General features: G+C 45.8%; 1 protein-coding gene across 12 annotated transcripts in view; it reads right to left on the bottom strand.

The window, feature by feature from the left end:
* The window catches only part of TENM2 (teneurin transmembrane protein 2), a 1,195,335-nt gene that overhangs the window by 149,835 nt on the left and 1,019,221 nt on the right, over positions 1–26,279 (bottom strand). For all 12 annotated transcript variants that reach the window (XM_075996266.1, XM_075996267.1, XM_075996268.1 and 9 more), the window contains 2 exons: positions 7,561–7,756; positions 978–1,079 (listed from right to left, as the gene is read on the bottom strand). In XM_075996266.1, coding sequence (XP_075852381.1) covers positions 978–1,079; positions 7,561–7,756 — 298 coding nt within the window. The remainder of the gene's footprint in view (positions 1–977; positions 1,080–7,560; positions 7,757–26,279) is intronic.

Genomic DNA, 26,279 nt, shown 5'->3' with positions numbered 1-26,279 from the left:
AGGATTACAGGCGTGAGCCACTGTGCCCAGCCGGAAGTTTAATTCTTCACTTTTCCCAATGAGGACACCAAGGTTCAGAAATGTTCAATCACTCGCTCAAGGTCAGAGAGACACTCAATGGCAGAGGTGGGATTGGAACCCAGGACCGCCTGTCTCTTCTGCAAGGGCTCTTCATCTGCCGGTCACCGGTTTTCAGACTGGGATATGACCCACTGGCATGTGGGGAATCAGTGTGGTGGGTCATAACTAGCATTAAAAAAAAAAAAGAATAGAATATTTAAAAAAATGGAGTAAGGGCAAGTATCGTTTTGTGAAAGTTTTGTTTTAATTTCGTATTTGCATTTATCTAGACGCATACACCTGTGTGTCGTGTGTGTGTGTGGCATGTCTAGAAAGCGTGAGACACCCTGCTCTCCACGACACTTGCCTCTCCACGACAGAGCCTCTTGAAGGTCACGCTGAAGGTCTCTTGCAAGCTGGGTGTGCAGCCCCTAAATTCTCTGTTCTTGTGAGAGTCATTTTCTTTCTTATATTACCTTTCCCCCAAGAATCCCAGGGCCCCAGCCACTCTGTGCAAAGCAGTGTAGATAAATTAATAATACAATTTAAAACCGATTCCACCAAGATAAATAGCACTTCCTAGATTAAGAGCATAGCTGGCCAGAATGAATGAAATTTACTAACCCTGAGATGCTTAATCTTCCATTACATAGAAGTTAATGATTATAAGAAAGGAGTGATGGTAATTCACTTCTGCTTTTACAGGAAATTCGACCATCTCATTTTTTGCAAATCTTTCTTCTCAGCACACCTCGGTGCCAAGGATAACTGCCCTGCTCCTATAGGTACGTTGGCCAGTGGTCGTATATCAAAGCCTGCTCTTTGCCAGAGGCCGTCTAGCACGCGTGGGTTTGCAAGGTGTCCCAGTGGAATTTGTTGGGAAGGGTGCCTGGGTGCTCTGTTTTCCAATCACATACCTTTACTGCAGTCTGCTCCCAAAAATCCTGGAAAGCAGTGACACAGCCCAGACACACATTCGCCATTGCCATGGCAGTTGCGTGGACAGTCCTGCACTGAATCTGAAAGAGAGAAATTTAGCAATTACCTTTTCCTTCTGCCTGCTGGTGCGGTACTTTTATAACCAGTCACTCGCCATTTCTAAAGACCAGTGGTAGTGACCGCAGAGGACTCTAGGGGACTTGTCGGGGGTGAGGTGAGGGCACAGGGAGCGGTGGGGACCAGGACAGCGTGGACAGCGCGTGGAAGTAACCACCATGCTCCATCTTATGAACCCAGGCAGGAACACCGTGCTAGTATTGCTGAAACTTTGCTTTTTTTTTTTTTTTTTTTTTTTTTTTTTTAGGAGAAACTCCCAATTTGGATTTAAAAACCGTGAAAGCTCTCACGGTCACATGTTGACAAGTTTTTAAACACTATGACCACACTCCCTCTGATCATCCCAACTGAGATTTGACATTTGGTCTGACGTGTGGGGTATCAGTTTTTAGCCACAGGTAAAGAGAGTGATTCTGCAAAATAGGAGTTGTTCCTATGCTCAGGTTTGTAGAGTAAAAATATATTCCCCGCTTTAAGGAATTCTAATAAAAGAAAAATCCAAAGACACAAGACTGATTAATTTAGGCGTCATTTGGGGTTCTTTAAGTAGTGGGATTTTTTTTTTAAAGTTACATGAAAGTCCTTTTATGTTTAGTTTTTGCAGATCTGATTTTTCATGAAAATCAATTAGTTCACATTTTCTCTAACCTGCATAACCATCTTATCTGATGATTTACCTTGCTATGTATACTCTCAAGTAATACCTTCAAAGGGATCATTTTGGAACTTTTTTCATGTTGATTTGGCTCTGCACAGAAATAGTCATATTCTTTAAAAATGATTATTATTATCCTCATTTTTGCCTTAAATTAAAACAAAACACATTTAGACTTTTTTACTTTCCAAATTATTACGATGATGAAAAGAAAAGTACAGGCCACTATGCCCGAAATGTGACATTACATCACTCTTGGAGAGTTGGGGACATTGACTTGGTGATGTGGTTGAAAGACTGAAAAGTCTAATTGTTCCCGATGGAGTCACCTGAGAGTGGTGAAGGTTGCCTTTAAACCCAATAACCCATTTACTCCCACTCTAGATCGAAAAACCAAACCATGTAATTTTGCTCTTTCTACAATGTTTCACTTCGTAGTTCTCTTCTTCCGGAACCAGACTGTAGTTGGTTTCTGGCATTCTGAGAACTCAATGAGTGCACTTGTTTTTTTCAGAATCGGGCAAAAGACTATAGACTCTATCAAGCCGGTGTCCTTAATCTCTAACAGTTAACATTTCAGGCTGAAACTCCTTGAGGTTGGCTCCATAAATGTGGGCTGAGAAGCATCCAAGTGGCTACCTATTTGTTTCATCTATTCATCATTCATTCTAAAAGCATTAGATATTTTTGCAAACCAAAAATCAGTAATTTTTGCATGGTGCTGGGACATTCTTCCTGGGTCTCTTTGTGTTTCTGAATATGTTATGAGCACAGGCACCAACTGTCTTAGCTCTGAACTGTCTTTTCAAGGCAGGCTGTATGGGGAACATAATCCCTACTATAATAAAGATAAGGTCTCCCTCTGGAGCGATGGGCAAGCGTGCTCACTGCCCACGATGAGAGACTCAGGTTGAATCAACTCAGGGCTCTCTCCTGTGATGCACCCACCACATGTGCAAGTAGCAACTAACCCTCTGCGTTACCCTGAGGGAACTGGCACACTTGCTGATTCTCTGCATAGTGCATTGCTCTGAGTAATAAAGTCCCTCGTCTCTGACCTAGGAGTTTTATGTCTTCTGACAGCATCTATGAAACTGTGGCAGGTTAACATGTTAGCTTGCAATTAGGGTAAAATCTCAGACCTGTCACATTCCTGACATATGATTGAATCTATTAACTGAGCACCTATTATATGCAAGGCACTATACAAGGCATTGGAATAAGACAGACATAATGCATAAATTACCTGCCTTAATAGAACTTTCCACTGTTATAGAGAATAGGACACTGGGCTGGGGTGACAGGAGGAAGTTATTTAGGAAGGATGCTCAGGGAAGGCCTCTGTATTTCATGCAGGTGACACTGGAGGGTCAGCTGGAACTGGCAGGTGAGGAGCTGGGGGAAGGAGCATTCCAGGTGGGAGGAACAGCTTAGGTAAAGGCCTGAAGTGAGAATTCAAGGTGGCTGAAGGGTGCAAAAAGGGAGAGAGCGACATAAATTGATTTTGGAGCGATGCAGGCAGAGGGACAGGTCACCCAGGGCCCTGCAGGCCATTGTGGCAGATGAGTTGGATTTTCTTCTGGCACCACTTGGGACAAATGAAAAATGTAAACAGAGGAGCAGCATCACCCAGCTCGCATTAGAGGAAGTCACTCCTACAGGGAGGCAGTGATTGCTTCTCGTTGAACATCTGCGGCTGGGCGCGGTTTGGTGGAAATCAACATTCCCGAGGCCAAAGCTCCTGCTTTGCAAACCTTACAGCTTCAGAAATCGAGCAGTGAAGGCCCAGGGACTCTTCCTCACCTCCGTCCCACGGAAAAGGACTCTGGTCTTTGCATAGTCTCTTCCCTCTGCCGGAAGGCTTTATACCTGACATATTTATCTGTATGTCTCAGTTTAGAAAACATCTAGTTCCTGGGTGTCTTCCTCCCTCACTTGCCTCAATCTGGGTTCTGTGCCACTTCCTCTTTGCTGCTGTAATTCCTATAATCCCCTTTCTGCATGTCTGCCTTCTCTCATCACGCTGCCCAAGGAAGAGACTGGGTCTGAATCGTTCACTGGGGTGTTCTAAATGCCTGGTATACAGTAGGTCCTTGGTAAATAGTTATCAAAGTGTGCATATATGTGTGTGTGCATAGGAGGGCAGAAAAATCCAAAATAAAGCCTGTAAGATAGAGTATTAATTTTCCCAAGGTCTCCTATGTGATGCATTTTGACAGTTTTGAGGGAAAAAACAATTCTATGGCACTACCGAGACGTAAAAGAACCCATCTTTCTGTCCCCCACCTTTTTTTTTTTTTTGAGACAGAATCTCACTCTGTTGCCCAGGCTAGAGTGAGTGCCACGGCATCAGCCTAGCTCACAGCAACCTCAGACTCCTGGGCTCAAGCAATCCTCCTGCCTCAGTCTCCCGAGTAGCTGAGACTACAGGCATGCGCCACCATGCCTGGCTAATTTATTCTGTATATTTTTAGTTGTCCAATTAATTTCTTTCTATTTTGAGTAGAGACGGGGTCTCACTCTTGCTCAGGCTGGTCTCGAACTCCTTGACCTCGAGCAATCCACCCGCCTCGGCCTCCTGGAGTGCTAGGATTACAGGCGTGAGCCACCGCGCCCGGCCCTTTGTCCCCTTTCTTTAACACTTTGTTATGTTTGACTATGGACGTACTATCAGTTTTCCTTTTTGGCAACTTGTGTTAAGTTTTCTTGAGGAAAAAATGGCCGGGGCCGGGAGTGAGCCCAGGAAACAGGATTTTACAGGAGTGGGGGGTGGAGGTCACAAGCGCTTCAAGAGAGCCACTCTTTGTCCCCGAGATGAAACTCAGTCCTGAAAGCAGGCCTCTTCTCTCTAAAACATATCGAAGGGCCTCCCTGAGTCAAAGGTGTAGTTAGTGTGATGGCTGGTCGAAACGTTTCTGAACCACACAAAACACTGTTCTTTCCCGCATTTCAGGACAATTACTATCATTGCTCCATCAAGGTGTCTGCCCGGCTATTAGGCCGATTACCTGACTTTCTCTTTGAGCTACACAGTCCAGATGAGAGAAACCCTCGGGGAGGACTGCTATTCCCAGGCCTGGTGACCAGGGTGGGCAGTGGCCTGGGGGAAGGGAATGTCACTACCTCAATGTCCGCGTTTGTGCGGGGGGGGGGGGGGGAAAGGAAAGGAGATCAGAAGGGAAGGGATTTATCTGGCTAGCATCCAGAGAAATCTAGTGCTTAAGAGCTCAGGCTCTGGAAAGGTTAAATCCTGACTTCACCTCTTCCCGGCTGTGTGTGACCTCGGGCAAGTTGTTTGACTTTTCCCAGCCTTGGTTGACCCAGCTGGAAAGAATAGTGACAGTACCTACTTCGTAAGGCTAGTCTATGGGTCGACTAAGCTATGGGACACAAAAGGCGTATGACAGGGGCTGGCTCACAGGCAACACTCGGTGAACCTGCAGCTGTCGCTTCTGTTATTAACCATTTCACTGAGTGCGGGGAGACCCCAGCTGAGCCGGCTGCCATGCGTGGTGTGTGCTGTCAGGCACGTGTCAAGCCTTTTGAGTTTAAACACAAAGTGACAAAAAGGAAGTCATTTCTCATCATGTTCTTAAACTAAGGAATTTAAAAAATCTCAACATCTCAAACAATTTCCAAACTTGTTCTAGCTTCTTCCTTTTGTGAATGAGTCTCCACTCTTTCACTTTTTTTTTCTCATTCGTACAATAACCTGATCCTGGAAATTTTCCTGCTATGGAACACTTTTGCGGTGGCTTTTGTTATGCAAAGTTTAAGACATTACTTCAGAGTGGGGATTGGCAAACTTTTTCTGTAAAGGGACAGATAGGAACCGTTTAGTCTGTGTGGGCCATACGGTCTCTGTTGCAACTACTCAACTCCGCTGGTACAGTGGGAAAGCTGCCATAGACAATATGTAAACAGATGAATGTAGCTGTGTGTCAATAAAACTTTATTCATAAAAACAGGCAGGGGGCCAGATTTGCCCCGGGGCCTGTAGGGTGCCAACTCCTGCTTCAGTGCATTTGGCTAGTCTTGATAGGGTCAATCCTTCCTTAGCAGAGGGAATAGGGATTGACCTCAATCCTTTGGTCAATACCAAAACTCAATGTGATTTTACACCATTCTGAAGTTGTGGCCACTGGTGAGGAATTGCCATCTGAATGTCAGGCTGGATTACATAGCTCTTTCAAGAATCAGGGAGCCCCTCAGAAACATCCGTGGGGTCGATAGAAAAGTTCCTCAAATACAGTCAAGAGAAAAACAACTCTGCAAGATTCCTAAAAAACCGTCAGCTCTCGTTTATAGGTAGTGACTAACAAGTCCACTCCAGACATGTTCCACGTGTCATGATGCTCACATCACCCTGTACTTCATGGACGTGGTCATTGCCCTTTCGCACATGATGAAATTGAGGCTCAGGGAGATGAGTGATTTGTTAAGATGTGGGAAAGAAAACTTGGGATCTAATCCTGGAGCTACCAGCTCTTTCCTCCAGGACAAGGCCCGGAAAAACCACGCCATTCCCATCATTTCCACATCCTGGGACTTTGAGGGACTCAGCTTTCGGAACCTCTGTGAAATAGGTAGAATAATCTGTCCTGATCCATGAGTTTCTACCCAGAATCAATTATTACTGATTAAAACCCAAAGACAAAAAACAACTTTCATGAAAATACTTGCAGCTTCTCTGTTCAAATTCTTAGGGTTTGTTGTAGAAAACTTCATGAAATCTTCTCAAGCTAATGACCCTTTTAGGGGTTTGTATGTGCATATAAGAGGAAATTTGTGATAAAACCTTAGCTTTTCCCTTGATATCTAACAAAAAGCAGGACTAAAACATGCCAAAAATGATAAGTAAGTACTTAAGTAAAGCATTTTGAGATTTACTTGCTTGGCAATAAAGACTTGATTTTTCATGTCTATATCCTTACCCTGATTTATTTCTAAGGTTTAAAAAACTTTTCATTTTGGGATTCCCTCCATTTTTCAGAGAAATTCTGAGCTGATGTGAATGGCCAGTGTTTATTTGGTCTATTACATGCTCAGAGATTTATGTATTTATTTTACTTAATCCTGATGACAGTCCTATGAAGTGGGCAGTAGTGTTAGTTTTATTTTACTGTAAGGAAACTGAGGCTTATAAAATCAAGTGTTTTGCTTAGGTTGTATGGTCAGAACTTGACCCAGGTAGTCTGACCCAAACTCTTTTTTTTTTTTTTGTGAATTATAAATTTTAATTAATAACAACATATCAACATGGGTTCATTAATTGTAACAAATGTACTAGGGGGAATTGTGTGTGTGGGAATAATGGTATATGGTAACCCTCTGCTCAATTTATTTGTAAATCTACAAGTGTTCTAAAAACTAAAGTCTATAGTTTTAAAATAAAAGAAGCAATAAAGCACACTTTGACATTACAAAACTGTAGCAATGCCAGCATTCACCTGCCTTCTAGAATATTTTACTCAGCGACAGGGTGATCATGCACGTGGTTTGCCCAGAATGGTCCAATTTATGTCTGTTGTCCAGGTATATGACCCAAACTCTTAACCATAGCTGAAAACTTGGGACCGAGGGTGGCTCTTTCGTGGTTTAGGCGGCATTCTCACTTTAATCGGAGCCAGTTTTAGGTGGCTGATAGTAAGAGGCCCAGTCGAAGGAGCCCAGAGGTTTGGGCTCAACTGTGGCAGAAACCACAAATGAAGATGTGCCTTCGACGCAGAAGCCCAAAACATTTGCATCTTCCCTGCACGGTGTGCCATCTCCGAGACCCCCACACCTACCTAAGACGACAGTGCTGAAGGAAACCATCTCCTTGTCTTTGCCGTCATTGTAGAAGGCCAGGTGCCACAGGCCCATGTCCAGGTACTGCACGAACACGGCTTCGTTCTGCACCAAGGTCTGTATGCTCCGGCGCTCCCTGGGCGACTCGACCACACTCCACTTCTCCTTGCCGTCCAGACGCTCCATGAAGTCATACTGGGGAACGGAGAGAGAGCACCCCGTGAGACGCAGAGAGCGGACCCCGTCCCGTGCCTGGCACCTGCCCCTCCCCCACTCCTCAGCAGAGAAAGACTTTTTAGTGCATTTTTTACTGTGAGCTCGTCCAGCAAAACGAGAGTCTCAAAAGTTGTAAGGTTCGTGGAGTTCTATTCAGCTCTAAGAAACAACGGTGATCTAGCACATCTTATATTTTCCTGGTTAGAGCTGGAACCCATACTACTAAGTGAAGTATCCCAAGAATGGAAAAACAAGCACCACATATACTCACCAGCAAACTGGTATTAACTGAGCAGCACCTAAGTGGACATATAGGTACTACAGTAATAGGGGATGGGGCAGGGGGGAGGGGGGAGGGGGGCGGGTATATACATACATAATGAGTGAGATGTGCACCATCTGGGGGATGGTCATGCTGGAAACTCAGACTTGTGGGGGTGGGGGGGAAAGGGCATTTATTGAAACCTTAAAATCTGTACCCCCATAATATGCCGAAATAAAAAAAAATAAATAAAAGATGAGAAAACTAAAAAAAAAGTTGTAAGGTTAATAGCCATCCTTTTTATTATGCTTATAATTAGTCCTCCTGGTTTTGTTGCTATAAACCACCACCTCTTAGCTGCAGTTCTGAAACCCAAAAAGCTTTAACCCAAAGTGGTTTTTTCTCTTTTTTTTTCATTATTATTTTCCAATCAGTGATTTATTAAGGGGAAATAAAGTGACTAAGAATATTATCAATTCTATTAATAATATATGGCCTGTAAGTAAGGTAAACATACATTCTGTTTTACCTAGGACTGTTTCTGTTTGTGTCTATTATACCAAAGTAATTATTTTTTTTTCATATATTTATTTTAGTGTATTATGGGGGTACAAGTGTTAAGGTTACATATATTGCCTGTGTCCCCCTCCCCCCTCGAGTAAGAGCTTCAAGTGTGTCCATCCCCCAAACGTTGCACATCTTACTCGTTGTGGTTGTATATACCCATCCCCTCCTCCCCCCTCCCACCCTCCTGACACCCGATAAATGTTATTCCTATGTGTCCACTTAGGTGTTGATCCGTTAATACTAATTTGCTGGTGAGTACATGTGGTGCTGGTTTTTCCATTCTTGAGATACTTCCAAAGTGGTTTTTTCTTTTTGTTTGTATGTGCATGTGTGTGTGTGTGTGTGTGTGTGTGTGTGTATGTGTGTGTGTATGAGATCTGAGTTGTTGCTTTAGTTCCTGCTGGGGTGTTATATAATACATTGTATGTGCCAAGCATAACTTTTCTATAATTCTCCAAATTCTGAATTCCAAAATATATCTGGCACTATAAGAGTTTCAGATAAGGAATCATAGAACCATGTTTCCAGCTCCCATTTATTGATCATCTATGAGAAGGTCATCCTGCAGAGCAGCTGAGAGTGAGCGCTGTGGAGCTCAGGGTGCTTTGGCAGAGAATCCTGGCTGTGGCACTTATTCGCTTCACCTGTCTGTGCCTCAGTTTCCCCATCAGCAAAACTGTGAAAATAATAGTATCTATGTTGTAGGGTTGTTGTGAGGATTAAGATAATACTCAGAACAGTGCCCAGCACACAGCAAGCACAAAATACATGATTGGTCATTGTTACCCTCCTCCTCCTCATCATCATCATTTTGTTCAATTCTTGAAACAAAAACCCTATCTTGGTACTTATCTTCATACTGTTCGTATCCATATTTTACAGATAAGAAAACTGAGGCTCAGAGAAGTCAAGCAACTTGACCAGAGACACACAGCTCCTAACAGGCCAACCAAGAATTTGGACATAGATCTGTTCAGCCACATTGTCCATGCCCTCAAAGTGCCTGGCCTTGGATAAAACAAGAAAGAAATGTTAAACTCTGTTTCAATTCAAACCAGGTTCAGAATTGGAAGCAACGAGTGAGAGACAGAGTGGTCAGCTAAGGCCAGAATGAAGGGACGGGGGAAGGAAAGTGTGACGTGAGAGGGGCCTGTTCTAAGTGGCAGGTAAAATTCTGTGACGGGTAAGTGGGAGCCACTGAAGACTCTTGAGCAGTGACTGATATGATGAAAGAGATATTTTAAGCAATTAGTTTGTAGGCAGGATGTGAGACATTCTAAAAGGGAGAATGAGACGAAGCAGGAAGACCAGTCAGGAAGTGGTAACTTCCTAACATACTTGCAGAAACCCAAGTAGGAGGCGACAAGTGTTTGATTAGGACAGTGAAGGAGGAGTCAAGTTTGGAGGAGGAGCATTTCCAAGGGGCTGGACAGAGAGGATGGGGAGAAGGCAAAGAGGACACCAGTGTTTCTTACCAGATGCAAAGAAAATGGATAAAACCCCAGTAGCAATGGACTAATCTTGTGAACTCTTTCAAAATTACTGCATAGCAAAGTCACTTGCATGCTGACTTCTAGAGAACATTCAAAGTCTAGGTTGTAGCTGATAAAAAACCACCGCGGTGGGCTTAAGCAATCTCTCCACTTTCCCTTCCATGAAAAGGTTTTGATGGGTTACAGACATCAGCCATAACCCCTTTCGCGAACTTCACAGAATGAAACTCCAGGAATCTCCTAATGCGCCTCCCCCGTCGTCAGCATTGCCAGTTTTTCCATCTGAGATGTGATAATTGAAAACAAAAGACTCTATAATCTTAAGCACAAAGGCTTTGCCATCAGACGAACTTGGGTTTGAATTCTGACTCTGCCACTTGCTAGTCTCTGATGTTGGGCGAATCTACTTTTACCTTCTTCCCGGTTTTCGTACTGGGGAACAATAGCACCTAACATTCAGGGAGGTTATGAGGGTGACAGGAGATAATGCTTAGGGCAGTGCCTGCAAGATAATAACCATTTTATTAAGTGCCTAGTGACCATGAGTCACCTACTTGCAAATCATAATGATCACAGGAGAGAAGCAGTGAGTGGTTCTAGCACGCGGGGAGCTGGAGACAGTCACTGCTTAGGAGTAGCAATGTCCCCCGCGTCTCAGGAAACGAGCGTTTGTGTTTAGCCTCCCTCTGTTCCATGTCCCATGGTCACGCCTGTCTTTGTGGGCTGAAATAAATGATGTGAAGTGACACGACAAACTGATGCTGCTTTCAGAGACCCTCCTAACCAAAGCATTTGTTCCTTAGCAACCTCGTAAATGTCTAACTACAAACACCCCTGTCTACAAACTGCTGACAGCCAGAGGAATGGCGGTCACTTCCTTGGTACCAAGGTGGGGAGAATATACTTCATTTGGGGTCCAAGCTATCACCCCCACGAGGAAGAGTGTGCGGAAGGTGATTACTTGTGTGGCGCCATTGCTCGTTACTAATTTGGGCATCCGTCACCTCCCGCTGAACTGGCCGACTAGCCAAGGGACACAGAGACGGCCGAGGACTAGTGGCAGTGCTTACTGTCCCACCAAGCAAATTACACCAAGAAAAGGCATTTTTCAGAGCAGAGAGAAGACATCTATTTTGGCTGGCTCCATAGAGTCACTCCATAGAAGCACGGAGGGCAGTTTTCATTTAAGGAAGAATCTGCTAGCCGGGGGCTCTCAAATAAGGTATTGACTGTGATACGATGTAGTGTCTGCTGTGTCTCCATCCTGTATCCCTTTATTGAGCTTTATTGTTTTCAAAGCATGTTATCACCCCCTAAAACGATCTAATTTGCTTTTACGTGTATTGTCAGTCTACTCAGAAGAACACAAATGCCAGGATAGGAATTCTCCACTCTACATGGCAGACTGGTTAAAACTGGGGACTTCAGAGCTTGACTACCTGAAGACTGAGGTACAGAGAACTTAAATAGCTTAAACGGCATGGTGACACTTGTGTCAGCTATTTAAATTCTTTGTGCCTCAGTCTCTTTATCTTTAAAATGGGGATAATAACGATATCTATATCAAAATGTTGCTTGGATGATTAAATGAGTCAGTACATGTAAAGTGCTTAGAACAGTTAAACACTTTGCATGTGGTTAACGCGCCTTAAACATTTCGGCTATCATTATTAAAATTCACTGTTGTATCAAGTTCACCTGGAGCAGAGTCGGATCAATGCATATTTGTTAAATATCAAATGAATAAAACACTGAATTTGTAAATGAATTCCACCGAAAGGAAACTAAACAGAATGTAAAACAATCATTTCCACTCCCTTGCCTTCTAATGTGCTTTCTTGAATGGGAAAGAAAAGGGCAGAATTATAGTCAGCAAAGTAGGAATCGTGTACCACCTAGAGCAGAACATGTATATATGGGAAACCATGGCCCAGATATTTGCAAATTCATATATAACGTCAAGACTTGAGAGTTGCCTTTATAAGGCCTCTATGACTTTACCTTCCCAGTTCTCACTGGGAATGTGTGCAATGCATGTTTTTTTGTTGCACTGTCTTTGTTTCTTCCTTCCCTTCCTCCCTTGACACTGGTCCTTAGTGACCTCTGCGGTGGAGATTGACAGTCAATCCAATCAGGGTCTTGGTCCTTCCCAGCCCCTCCTTTGACCTCTTCTCCCTGCCTTCCCCTTTAACGGTACCAGGGAACCCTTAAAGCCCAAGGTGGTGTAGCCACCAGATAGGAGTGGCCTGGACCGGAGAATTAGCACTTGCAGGAGAGCCTGAAATGATGACATGAGTGAGCAATAAACGCTTATTAAATTAAGCCACTGAGGTGTTGGGGCTTATTCATTGCTTTGGCATGGCCGTCACAGATAACTGCATGCCTCTCTTCCTTCCCAGTCTGCTCTTCAAGGTCACAGTAAGCTCTAGCATATTTTCCATTTCTTATAGGGCAGTAGGACAGAATCACGCAGGAAGAAATAGCAGTATCTTCTGTTGGTCTTATCCCAACTCTATTATGTGCAAGGTGTCTATTTATCCCGGTTGCCCGAGAATGTCCTGGTCTAACCCCTTCATTCCTTCTCTCCATCACAGAAGTGCCCTGGAGTGGGATATACGGTTACCCCCATCACAGATTAACCTATGCCAAGCAGTGTCACATAGTGTCACCACTGCTGCTGTAACTTGGGGAAGGGCTGCAGGCTAGGAACGCAGGGTGGACCCACCGAGCCAGACGTGGAGACTGCCTTCCCAGGCAGGGAGACCAGGAGCCAGAGGGAAGCTGGTGAGTGGGGAAGCCATCTGGTTCAGGGGCCTCTGCTCTCTAGGATTCTGCAGCGTGGTCAGCTTGGCAGATCGGAGGCCACTAGAGGGAGGCCGTTTGGCAAGAGCCCAGGCCCCGGCCGGAGTTTCCTTTCCATGCCCAGCGCTGGGAGTTGATACTCAATCTTAAACACTGGGGACATCTGACTCTTCTGTTCCAGGCCCCCACTGTGATCAATGCAGGACACAGGGGTGCTCCGGAGGCTGCTCTGTGCTGGTTGGCTAAAGAGATTACTCCATAGCACGTCCTATCTCATAGGTCCGCAGAAGGCCTGCAAGGTGTCTGGGAGGCATGTGGCCAAACCCAATGGAAGGATGTGTTTGATAATATGTGCGTGGCTGGCTGTGGGTGGAACTCTGTCTCCCAAAGCAGCTTGTGTCTCTCGCAGCCACCCGGAGGGTGATCGCAGAATAACCCAAAATGTGCACCGCCCTCCCTCCCGAGTTCTCTCCTCTTCCCCGGCCTCTGAAAAATAGCCGGCGCTGGCACCCGGCGCGAGGGCTGTGCCTGCGAGTCATCAGTCATGCCCCAAAGTGGCACGGAAACGCAACTTTTCCTGGAGCTCGAGAGGCAGAGAAATAAACCACAGCAAATATTTGACTGATGCAATTATAAATCTCCCCACTTCTTGGCAGAGAGCGAGCAGGAATGGTAATTAAGATAACTTAGTGGGTTTCCAGAGGAGCTGGAGGAGAGCAGAGGGGCCCGGACCCCTGAGAGGGCCTGTCGCTGTCCCGGAAGGGAAGGCGTCCGCAGGCAGGGAAGTCCCGCGGCCCAGAGACGCTCCTGGAAGCCGCGGGAACGCGCACCTGCCAGGGAGGCCGAGGTTAAAGACGGACTCATCGCCCTTGGGAAGATGTTATTGCAGGGCCCGGGACCCGGGAAAGGGGGAAAATGACTTCATTGCTCTTTGGAACGCCTGCTGGAGGAGGGTCGCTGAGAACAGGAAAAGCAATAAACGCTGACATTTCCCTCTGACGCCCGCCACTCCCCTGGCCCTGCCGGGGACGTCTGAAGTCGACTGTCCCTCAGATGGCAGGACACACGCAGCGGGTGGCGGGATCGCGGAGAAGCGGCGTGTGTGAGCCAGAGCTGCCTGAAGCCACGTGACCACGCGGGCTCTGGTGGCATCCGGTGACGGCAGGGACGACTCAGCGGTGGCGCGTCACTCTCGGGGCGTTCGTCTCTTTCTGCCTCCAGCCAGGCTCGTGGCAAAGTGCGCCCGGGCTGATGCCTCATTAAAGCCCAGCACCGTTTCTCTGCTGTCTTTCAAAGGGGCTGAGCGCTCGGGGAAGGGGGCGGGATGGCAGCCCGGCTCCGGTGGGGACCGGCTTCCCCCAGAGTGGCCTCGCCTGTCTTTTTTCAGGACTCCCTGCTCAGCTCCTGCTTCCAGTATCTGAGTCACTTAACTAGAGGCGATCGGCCCAGCTGCAGGCCTGGCTTGGGCGGCTACGGGCTCCAGCCCCTGAGCTTCCGGACAGGAAATGACATCTGCATTTCCAGACTGGAGCAGCTCATCGTGCTGGCTCCACAGGCAAGCATCAAGCAGGTGGCAGCTAGAGAGGAACCAAAAGGGGTTCCCTAAAATCAGGAGCCGGGGAGAATTCATCTTCAAAGGTGGCATTCTCGATTCTTTCATTACGTGTCCTCTCCCATCAGTGGAAGAAGTAATCATCAAAAATGAGAAAAGCCTATTTCAGCCTGGGCACTTGCTATGCACCAGGCAAAGTGGCAAATGCTGACATGTGCTGTCTCATTTCCTCCTCCCAGAAACCCTAGTCTTGTCCCTATATCTCGGGAGAGAACAATGGCTCCTAGACAAGTTAAGGAATGTGCCCAGCACCGATGAGCATGGATAGTAGCCAAGCAAGGACTTGAACTTGGATTTGCACGAGTCTTGACAACTGTGGGAGACAGCGCCACGTTTTCCAAGAACCTGGCTGCACCTGGGCAGCATATCTGGGGGCTGGCCTGGGTTGTAAGTCCCTTCCAGATGCCACCGAGCAGAGGAGGAGGAGGAAGGCAGAGCTCAGCAGTGCTAGGGGCAGACCTGGGCAGTGCGGGTTGGCTGCCTGAGGATGAGGACCCACCCCACTGGAGCAGACAATAAAGGACTCCTGGAAAACTCTGGGTGGCTTTGCCGGGTGTTGGCCGTACCTGGTTTGTAAGCATATCTGGGAGCCGGCCCCTTGCCAACTCCCCGACTGCTCTTTTCCTGTGTTCCAGCCACACTGCTCTTATCTCTGTTCCTGGAATGTGGTGACCTCATCCCTTGCCCCAGCTGCTCCCTCTGTCTGGCCTGATCTTTCTCCTGATCTTCTCACAGCCGCCTACTTCCTGTCAATCCTGCCTTGGCCTAAACATCACGACCTCAGTAAGGGCTTCCCTGGCCATTCTAAAACCCCTCTGTCACCTCTTGTTTCCGTCCTCAGTAAAAACCCATCACTCTTTGAACAGCACTAGTTGCTCGTCTACTAATTTGTAGTCCACCTCCCTCTTCTTAAATATGAACCCCTTAAAAGTGGGAGACTTGCCTGTTTCACTTGACATAGTATCCCAGTGCCTGGAACAGCGCCTGGCATATAGTGGGTGCTCACTACAGATCAGGACTAAATGAACGGAAAATATTGAGGCCCAAAGGAAATAATGTCTGGAGTGAAGCAGATAGCAACAAGGTGGAGCATTGGTGGCACAACCAATTACAGGACATGCTGTGGTTGGCATGTTTGTCTTTCTAAACCTCATGTTGAAATTTGGTGCCCCGTGTTGGAGGTGGGGCCTACCGGGAGGTGGTCAGGTCACGGGAGTGGATCCCTCACAGGAATGGCGTGGTGCCAGTGGTCTAGAGTGTTCCAGGGTGGTGAGTGAGCTCTCACTCTCGCGAGACTGGATTGGTTCTTGGGGGAATGGAATAGCGCCCACTAGAGAGGGTTGTTAGAAAGCTGGGACAGCCCTCAGGTTTGGTCTCTCTTCCCCTTTAACCTTTTCCGCCATGCTTTGACATGGCACAAAAACTGTCATCAGAAGCCAGGCGGATGCCAGCGCCCTGCTTCTTGGACAGCCAGTGGAACTGTGAGCTAGATAAACCTCCTTTCTTTATACGTTACCCAGCCTTGGGTATTCTTTTATAGTAATGTTAAACAGACTAAGACAGGACCTAATCTCTTTAGAAACTGTTTTTAGGAAATTGTAGTAAACACCATGCAGTTTTCCCTTATTTTTGTTCGAGAACTACTCAGATGATACCGTGAGCTAACATTTAATGAGGCTAGCCACTGTTATAGGTGATTAACATCTACTCTCTTATTCAATGCTTGGAGTAACTCTCTTCAATACAAATTATTACCATTTTGCATATGAGGAAACTGAGGCACAGAGAGGTTACACAACTTGTCCAAGAGTTAGTAAGCGGTGGAGCTGAGATTCACACCCATGCCTAATAATCAGGCAGCGAGTATGGGGCGCTGGCCGGCCTCTCTCATTTGCATGTGTTGGTGTGTGTGCGTGTGCATGCGTGTGTGTGTGTGTGTATATGTGTGTGCGTGTGTATTCATAGGATCCAGGGAGCAGGCACTCTATGCCCAGTCTTTGATAGGCAAGCGAGCCCCAGCTAACTAACTCCTGGTTTAACTTGCAAGGCACAAAGGTCTCTACAATGAGGATCATAGAAAAGAAATGCAAAATTATTCATTCCTTCAGCAACAATGAATACCTACTGTGTGCCTGGCACTGCTCTGGGTACCGGGGATTTGGCAGTGAGTGACACGGACAAGGGTCCTGTCCTCCTGGAGCTGGCATTCCCTTGGGGAATAGGGTGTCAGGGAGTGATGAGGGCTATGAATAAAGAATAAAGCAAACCAGACACCCCAAAGGTCCATCCACAGGTGAACGGGCAAACAAATCCCAGAACGTCCATACAATTGAGGGTCTGCTCAGTAGGAAAAGGAATGGGCCCCAGATTCACACGGTGACATGAGCGAGTCTCGCTGATGTTCTGCTGAGTGAGGCAAGCCCGACACTAAGCAGCACGGGACTCCCAGGCTGTGGCACTCCGGGGGAGACAAAGCCAATCGCTAGCGACGGGAGGCAGACCAGTGGATGCCTAGGTGAGGCTGGGATGGGGCGAGAGCCGCTCTCGAGGGTGGCGATGTCCTTGTCGTGGCTGTGGTGGCACTTCCTCAGGTGGGTATGGTTTTCAAATTTTAGGAATCCAAGTGGACACTTAACAAATGTGTGCATTGGGTAGTTTTAAAACTATAACCTAAGTGAAGGTGATGTAAGAAAAATGAAGTGGAGCAGGGTGATAACATGTAAAGGATATCCTGCTTTAGATTCACTCATCGGGAACAGGCACAGGGGCAGAGGCCTGAAAGGAGTTGGGGAGGATCCACGTGGCTGTCAGGGAGGATCCACGTGGCTGTCAGGGAGGATCTACGTGACTGTCAGGGAGGATCCACAGATGGTCAGGGAGGATCCACGTGACTGTCAGGGAGGATCCACGTGACTGTCAGGAAGGATCCACGTGGCTGTCAGGGAGGATCCACGTGACTGTCAGGGAGGATCCACGTGGCTGTCAGGGAGGATCCACGTGACTGTCAGGAAGGATCCATGTGACTGTCAGGAAGGATCCACGTGGCTGTCAGGAAGGATCCACGTGACTGTCAGGGAGGATCCACGTGGCTGTCAGGGAGGATCCACATGACTGTCAGGGAGGATCCACGTGACTGTCAGGGAGGATCCACGTGGCTGTCAGGGAGGATCCACGTGACTGTCAGGAAGGATCCACGTGGCTGTCAGGAAGGATCCACGTGACTGTCAGGGAGGATCCACGTGGCTGTCAGGGAGGATCCACATGACTGTCAGGAAGGATCCACGTGGCTGTCAGGGAGGATCCACGTGACTGTCAGGAAGGATTCACGTGGCTGTCAGGGAGGATCCACATGACTGTCAGGGAGGATCCACGTGGCTGTCAGGGAGGATCCACGTGACTGTCAGGGAGGATCCACGTGACTGTCAGGGAGGATCCACGTGACTGTCAGGGAAGATCTACGTGACTGTCAGAGAGGATCCACGTGACTGTCAGGGAGGATCCACGTGACTGGGGCCATTCCAGGCAGGGAGGACGCCCACCCGGCGCAAGCGGCTCAGCGGCAAGGCGTGAATGTGGCACAGCTGAGAGCAGGACGTGGGGCGACATGGGGTCCAGCGAGCCGGGGCAGACTGCTGGTCAACCAGGCTGCAGAGGGACGGCCAAGCCGTGGAGACGGAGCGTTTACGGGGCACCTGCTGCAGACAGCCCCAGCTGCGAGCGACACAGTTGTGACCCGGCTGGAGTTTACACTTCGATTCCCCCTCCGTGCAGCAGGAGTTCGACAGAGGGTTTCGGGGCCTGCATGCTCTGAGACGCGGCCATGAAAGAGGAGACCGGAGCCTGTTCTGTAGTGACAAGAAAGCCGCTCGCCGGCGCGTTCGCTGAGCCCGGCTCCTCGGAGGCCCTGTGGGGCTGGCCGGGCTGCGGCGGTTTGCTGGCTGAAGATAAGCAGATTACGGGTTCTGCCAAGTCCCCCCTCCCTAAATATCAAGCCTAAAATTTGTGCTTTTCCAGTCCCAAAGGAGGACATTTTGAATGTCTCGGGGGTGGGGGTGGTGGAGGGGGAATGAAAACTGAATAGAAAGGGATAAAGTGTCACTGCTAAGGGATAAGGCAGCTCTATCCCTACTAATACGCTGCCTGTCCCCACAGCCCTCCTCCGAGCGGGTCACAGTGGGAGTCGCAACAGAAACGGCAGCAAAGCCAGGCAGGGACGACACATTCCCTAGCAGACGAGCAGATTCCCCGGGAATTCGTGGAGGGGCATCAAAGCCAGCGTCCACCAGCCCCACGGGGGCAGGGCCAGCTCTGCCCGTCTACTGGGGCAGCCCCTCCGCACGTGGCACACGGTGAGTGACAAATAAATGTTGGCTGCCTACAATGTTACGGCCTGCCTCTGGCAGAACGACAGGGTTTCCCAAAGTCAGGGTTCCCTTCAGGGAATGTTTATGCTCTCACGTGAAATTTCTGAGAACAGGTAGAAACGGCAGAAAGCCGTAAGTCCTGGTCTCCTATTTTCAACAAGACTTTTCCTGAAGTACAGAGAAGTGTGCATTCCCAGTTAGAAGGCTAACTCGTGGTTTTATGACGTCTGGCCACTTTTTCCTTTTATTTGCCGTGTGTTCCTTGCTGGGGTTGGATACACAGCTGTAAATCTGCAACAACTCAACACAGGGGTGCGGCGATTAAACCTCCGGAGGGGCTGCAAGAGCCACCTCTAAAAGGAAAACTTATGTTCTCATTGGTGAGGAATGGCTAAAGAAAAGCACAGTTCAAAACTTCTTGCCAGGCCGGGCGCGGTGGCTCACACCTGTAATCCTAGCACTTTGGGAGGCCGAGGCGGGCGGATCGCTCAAGGTCAGGAGTTCGAAACCAGCCTGAGCGAGACCTCGTCTCTACCAAAAATAGAAAGAAATTAATTGACCAACTAAAAATATATATACAAAAAATTAGCCGGGCATGGTGGCGCATGCCTGTAGTCCCAGCTACTCGGGAAGCTGAGGCAGTAGGATCGCTGAGCCCAGGAGATTGAGGTTGCTGTGAGCCAGGCTGACGCCACGGCACTCACTCTAGCCTGGGCAACAAAGTGAGACTCTGTCTCAAAAAACAAAACAAAACAAAACAAAACAAAAAAACCAAAAAACTTCTTGCCAGTTTCTTATAAAGTTAAACATACACTTACCATATGACCTCACAATCTCATTCCTGGGTATTTATCAAAAAAATGAAAACTTATATTCACACAAAAACAACCTGTACATGAATATTTATAGTGGTTTCGTTAATAATTGCTAAAAACTGGAAACAATCCAAATGTTCCTCAGGTAGGGAATAAATAAACTATGGTAAATCCATACAGTGGATTACTACTCAGCGATATAAGGGAACAAACAACTAATACATGGAACATGGATGAATATCAACTACATTACGCTAAGCTGAACGAAGTCAGAGTCAAAAGTCTACATGAAGATTGTTTCCAACAATATGACGTTGTGGAATTGGCAAAACTATAGGAACAGAAAACTTTTGAGTGGTTCCCAGGGCTGGGGCTAAGAGTACTAGGGGATTCTGAGGGGAAGATGAAACTGTTCTGTAACTTTATCGCGGTAGTGATTACATAACTGTGTGCGTTTGTCAAAACTCATAGAACTGTACATTAAAAGGGCGAAGTTTATCATATGTAAATCATACCTCATTTTAAGTTAAAAAATAAAAGAAAGAAAAGCACAGTTTCTAAAGAAAAAGGACAAACATGATGTGAAACTTTGAAACAGGCTACACAACAAGCAGTGTCTTCATTTGCCCCCTGGTTGTAGATATCTTTTCCCCTCTCCTCTTTCTCTCTACCTGCTTAGCTCATCCTCCAAGATGCACTTGGGTAGTCTTTCCGAAAATCCCTCACAGTTTAGAAGTAATGGCCTACTTTTAAGCTTCCAAATCTCCTGTATCCAACCCTTTAGTAATAATAACAGCTGACGTTTGTCGAATATGTTACATAAGGAATGGGAACAAATCCTGCAAATGGTATATAGCAGCAGCTCCAAGAAACACCCAAGAGCATCGTGCTAGCAGGATGTCTACTGTTCGCCCCTCTCTCGTCCCACAGAGACCTGTGCTTGGGCAGGACACAGCTGGAGGCAGTGTGCATTGTGCCCCAGGACAGCCACCCAAACCTCTGCCACCTGTCCCATTTATGAAAGGATGGGGAGGAGAGAGGACTCACTTGACTGAGTAGGAATATCCCGAGCTTTGCAAATGAGATTAGAGTCCGATGACCAGCCACCCCTCCGTCTGCGCATCAGCAGGGGTATCCGCCAGCTTCCTTGTCCCTGTCCCCGGAGAGCCCCCTTGTTGCTAGGCTACCTGCCAGTGAGCCGTGAGGGCTGTAGACCAGTTAGATTGATTGATTGATCTCCACGGGGTGCTTACTATTTCCTTGGCATTATCTCATTTATTCTCGCAACAACCTGATGAGGTATAGCCCTCATTTTCTGGATGTTGAAACTGAATCTAGAGAGATTCATCTACAGACACTTTAGCTACTTCATAACCAAGATAAGAGTCAAACCCAGACCAGGATGACTGTAGAGTGTCAGTTCTTATCCTCTGCCCTGCACCTGGCCTCTCTCCTCTTTCTCTTCCCCTGCTTAACTCATCCTCCAAGATGCACTTGGGTAGTCTTTCCTCCGGGAAGCTCCCTACTTGCCCCTCCCTACTTGATGTTGCCATCATTTCTTAACTTGTCACGTCCCCAACACCTTAAAGGTAGGGCCGATGCTCTTCATCTCTGCATCCCCAGGATGGACAGACATTCAGTGAGTATTTTGGGGGCCCATGAATGGATTGATTTTACATTTCATCTTCCACAAGGTCCTGCCCTCATCAAGCTGCCTTTTGATCCAACCCAGGAGAAGGGTCGGAGGTGCTCCTCTGAAGACCAAGTGAGCCATAGTGTTGACCCCATAGAGCCTTGGGGTTCAAGGTCAGTGAAATTGATGAGTGTCTCAGATGTATAGGGAAGTCCCAAGATGTACAAAGGCTGTACCATGAGAATGGCTGTCTGACCTCCCAGTGCCCAGTGCTGGTGTGATTTCTCATTTACTGCACGTTCCCATCTAGTTGTCTTTAGCCAATGGTTTATCAAAAATGTCACTTTTGGCTCCTTGCCCTCCCCAGATCAATAGGAGGGTCTCATGTGGGCTGGCTGTGAAAATATATCAAATACATCACCAAGGAGAAGGAGCGCACCGGGAATGTGTCCAGTCACAAAATGACATCCCAAACCCTACAGAGGGACAGACTCACAAGCATGGGACGGCTGCTCCCAGAGAATGGCTTGAACTTTTCACCAGGCAGGAGGGTGACTCTGGGCAAGTTTCTTTAGTTCCCTGTGTCTCTCATTGATCCTATATTTGTAAAAATGATTTCTATATATAGTTAATATTTTCTATTTTCTATGGGATAATAAAAGTATCTGTTTTCTATTTTCAAGGGATAATAAAAGTATCTATCTCAGAGGGGCATTGTGAGTTTTGCCCAGCTCATGGTAAGCACTTAATTAATGTTAGCTATTCTCATGCTTATTATTATTGTTATAAAAGCTTGATGTGTTATAAATCCTTTGAGCCAGCAATTCCACTCTAAGAATTAATCACAAGGAAATTATTAAAAAATACCTGAACATATACCTCCAAGAATGTTTACTGTAGAATGATTTAAAATATTGAAAGAGGAGGATTGGTTAAAAAAATTTTATTCAAGACAATGTACTATTTTTGAGTCATTTAAAATGAGTTTGTGGAAAAATATTCAGATTTAGAAAGATGTTCTCTATCTATTATTAATCAAAGACTCAAAGTGAAAACAGTGTGTATGATATGATCCTATATTTGTAAAAATGATTACTATATATAGTTAATGTTTTCTATTTTGGTGGTTTGCTGGCTATTTTTCCTATAATCAACATATATTACTTTATAATGAGAAAAATACAAATAAAAGTTATCTTTAAAAAGATTAAAATTTGTTTTGTTTGTTTGGGGGCTTCTGCCATGAATGCTTTGAAAAACATAATAATAATAGTTCACACCATTTCTATGTGCCAGCGTGATTCTAAGTGCTTTATAAAGATTACCTCATTTAACATCTTCTAACATGGCTATCAGTGTATAATATTATTATCTACATTTTACAGATGAGGTAATTGAGGCACAGAGAGGGTGAGTGACTTGCCCAAGGTCACACAGCTCGGAAGTGCTGGAGGTAGGAACTCAATGCCAGGCAATCTGAACTGGTCCATGCTACTTCTGCCTAAGCTCTCCTGCGTCTGAAACAGCAGCATCAGTATACCAGATAATGCTTATTTAGACCTTATTTTCTAAACAACATATTTAAAAATTACAATTAAACCCTACACTGACTTGATTTATACAGTAGGATTTAGTTATCTGAGAATATTTGGAATTAGTTAGAGGCCACTTAAGATGAATACACCAAACAAACGGGAAAATGTTTGGTTAGGACTTTATCTCAAAAAAGGAAACTCTAGTTACAGGAAAGTTTATTTTGTCTCATATCTAGGACATTTCAGGCTGTATCTGAAACTATGCTCTAGTCTTTGGAATGAACATCGAGTTTTCATACATACACAAAAACGTGACACCGGGCATTTCATTCTATCTCAGCTCCATCGATTGCAAAACACATCCTGTTTTCAGAGATGTCAAAAGATGAGTATTATGTGCATCTTAGAATCGATGAGATACGCGAGGACAATGCAACATCACTTTAGTTTGACTGGTGCAACATAATCAAAAAGGACATTTCTGAAAGCATGTTGGATGTCTTCGTCAAATTTCCCCAGATCTCTTTTTACGTTTTTATAATTACCCTCTTTGAAGTGCCGATCTTATCGCCTTCTTTGTTAATTTTCTCTGCCTGGGTGTCTAACGGTGCTGCCTCACCCAGAGCCATATTTGCCAAGGCTTTCCTCTCTCGCATTCAAGATCTCCACTTTCACTGACTTAATAAAATTCCTGGTTTGGGCATTTTATTCTGGGAACGATCACTTTTACATTGTACTGCAAGATGCTTCTAGAAAGGACTGAGCACCAGAGAGGAAGAGGAAGGGGCAGAGGGTGTCTAACTACTATGTCCAGTGCATACCAACTCTGTGACCCTAATAATGCGTGTGGAACAGTCTTTGGGGTATCGCAGCCCTTGGGCAGTGCCTGCTGTTATCATGAGCGGGCAGAGACACTTGTGTTAAGAGGAGAAGGATCTCTGAGTGGAGAACCTTTTCCCAAGTGACCAGATGAATGATTAATGAATATCGTTGTCTTATAACAACATTTGCTTCCCTAGGAAGCCTTCTCAATAGAGGGGCCTCAATGAACATGTTAGAAGCCATTAATTTTTGTGACGATCTCGGAATAAAGCTTTCCCTAATATCCCTGAGCAAGATTTGGGCTTCTGTAACTGACGTTTATTAGGAAGCTTGAAGATCTGTACTGGGCTGTCTTTGAATCCAGGCTGATTGCGGCTGCTCAGATAAAGTTGTACAAGCAGCTGCACGGGTAGATCCTGCTCAGCTGAATGCCAGGCCGAGCAGAGGCACGTGTCAGTGTCAGGATGTAAAATCAGGAGGAGAATTCCAAATGCAACGTGTAACGTGTCTATAATGTGAATTTTTTTTTTTTTTAAATAAAGAGAGTTTCAAAGCTTGAGCGCAACTCCTTTACTTTTATTATCTAAGGCAAGGGATATGAGTAGTTAGATATTTTAAGTGATTTAATCTTAAAACAATTATTTCTTCTTACTCCTCTTTCAAGCTTGTGGATCAATTTAATTTAATCCACAGCTTGTAAGAGGAACCATTAAAGAAAATACTGTTGCGATTCGCAGCTACTTATATAGATTCATTATGATTTTGCTCACAATTGAAGGCAAAACAAGGTACATAAATAAATGGAATCTTGAGAGTGATTGAGATTACGGTCATAAGCTACATGCCCTCAATGCTTGTTTTACTTGAAACGATTCAACCTGGCCACAGACTCCTTTTTATTAAATGGAGAGAGAGAGATTACAAAAATTAAGAGAAGTATAAAGAATATGGTAATAAATGTTCTTATTTCAACCACTCAAATGAATAAATGTTAAGATTTTGTTGTATTTATTTCCAGGGTGTGTACTTGTGGATGGGTTGGAGATGGTATGTCTACCTTACCTTTAATATTTTATTATGAACAAAAATAAGTACTTTTTGACATTCTATTAAGAAGACACCTGGGCTGGGCTTGGTGGCTCACGCCTGTAATCCTAGTACTCTGGGAGGCTGAGGCGCGAGGATTGTTCAAGGTCAGGAGTTTGAAACCAGCCTGAGCAAGAGTGAGACCCCATCTCTACTAAAAAAACTAGAAAGAAATTAATTGGCCAACTAAAAATATATAGAAAAAAATTAGCCGGGCATGGTGGCACATGCCTGTAGTCCCAGCTACTTGGGAGGCTGAGGCAGGAGGATTGCTTGAGCCCAGGAGTTTGAGGTTGCTGTGAGCTAGGCTGACTCCACAGCACTCTAGCCTGGGCAACACAGTGATACTCTGTCTCAAAATAAAAAAAAGACACCTGCACTAGGATGTTTATAGCAGCACAATTCACAATTGCAAAGATGTGGAAACAACTCAAGTGCCCAAGAATACATGAGTGAATTAAGAAAATATGGTATAGGTATACCATGGAGTTCTACCGAGCCACAAAAAACAATGGTGATCTAGCACCTCTTGTATTATCCTGGATAGAGCTGGAGCCCATTCTACTAAGTATCACAAGAATGGAAAAACAAGCACCACATGCACTAACCATCAAATTGGTATTAATTGATCAACACTTATGTGTACATATAGTAGTAACATTCATCGGGTGTCAAGCAGATGGGAGGGGGGAGGAAGGGTTGTGTATATACACCCCTAATGGGTGCAGTGAGCACCGTTTGGGGAGTGGACACACTTGAAGCTCTGACACAAGTGGGGCAAAGGCAATATATGTAACCTAAACATTTGTACCCCCATAATATGCTGAAATAAAAAGAATCTAATACTTCAAAAGATCATATTGTATATAATAAATACATACAATGTTATCTGCCAATTAAAAAAAAAGAATAAAAATAAGTACTTTTAAAAGCTAATTCCCAGTTCTATTCCTAGAGGTGACCACCCTCATTAGTTTAGACTCTCTCTCTCCCTCTCTCTCTCTGGATATATTAATATATCCACACACACATATTTACATATGTGATATACATAGACATATATATGCAGAACACACATATGCAGAGGTTAACATTATAATAATAAATGTGGGTTTGAACTATATATTTATGGTAAGAAAGCTGTCATTTTTATCTGTTTTATATATGGGGTTCTACATCAGGCAGGTCTCACTTGAAGATAGAGGTTCCTTGCTTAGAAAATTTGCAAACTCCTGAATTACAGCACCTCCAAGACCCTACTCAGTCTCAATATGGGATTTGATGCTGCCCCTCTTAACTCATCCCTGTTTTCTGTTTCTTTCTCTCTGAGTTCCACGCACTTAAGCCTTGTCCTTCTTGAAAATTATCCACATTGCCCTCCCACGCCCTCCCCTCCACCCCATCTCTCTTGTCGAACTCAAGTGTCCCATGAGATTTCTAGTCGCTTTGCTCAGTAGCTGCCCAGGACGGGGTCCACCGGTTTAGACGGCGGTTTCAGCTCCTGTTAGGAT

This window comes from Microcebus murinus, chromosome 21, assembly GCF_040939455.1.
Source record: "Microcebus murinus isolate Inina chromosome 21, M.murinus_Inina_mat1.0, whole genome shotgun sequence".
Classification (NCBI taxonomy): domain Eukaryota; kingdom Metazoa; phylum Chordata; class Mammalia; order Primates; family Cheirogaleidae; genus Microcebus; species Microcebus murinus.
The sequence above is the reverse complement of the archived record's forward strand: the minus strand, read 5'-3'. Positions and strand labels throughout refer to the sequence as shown.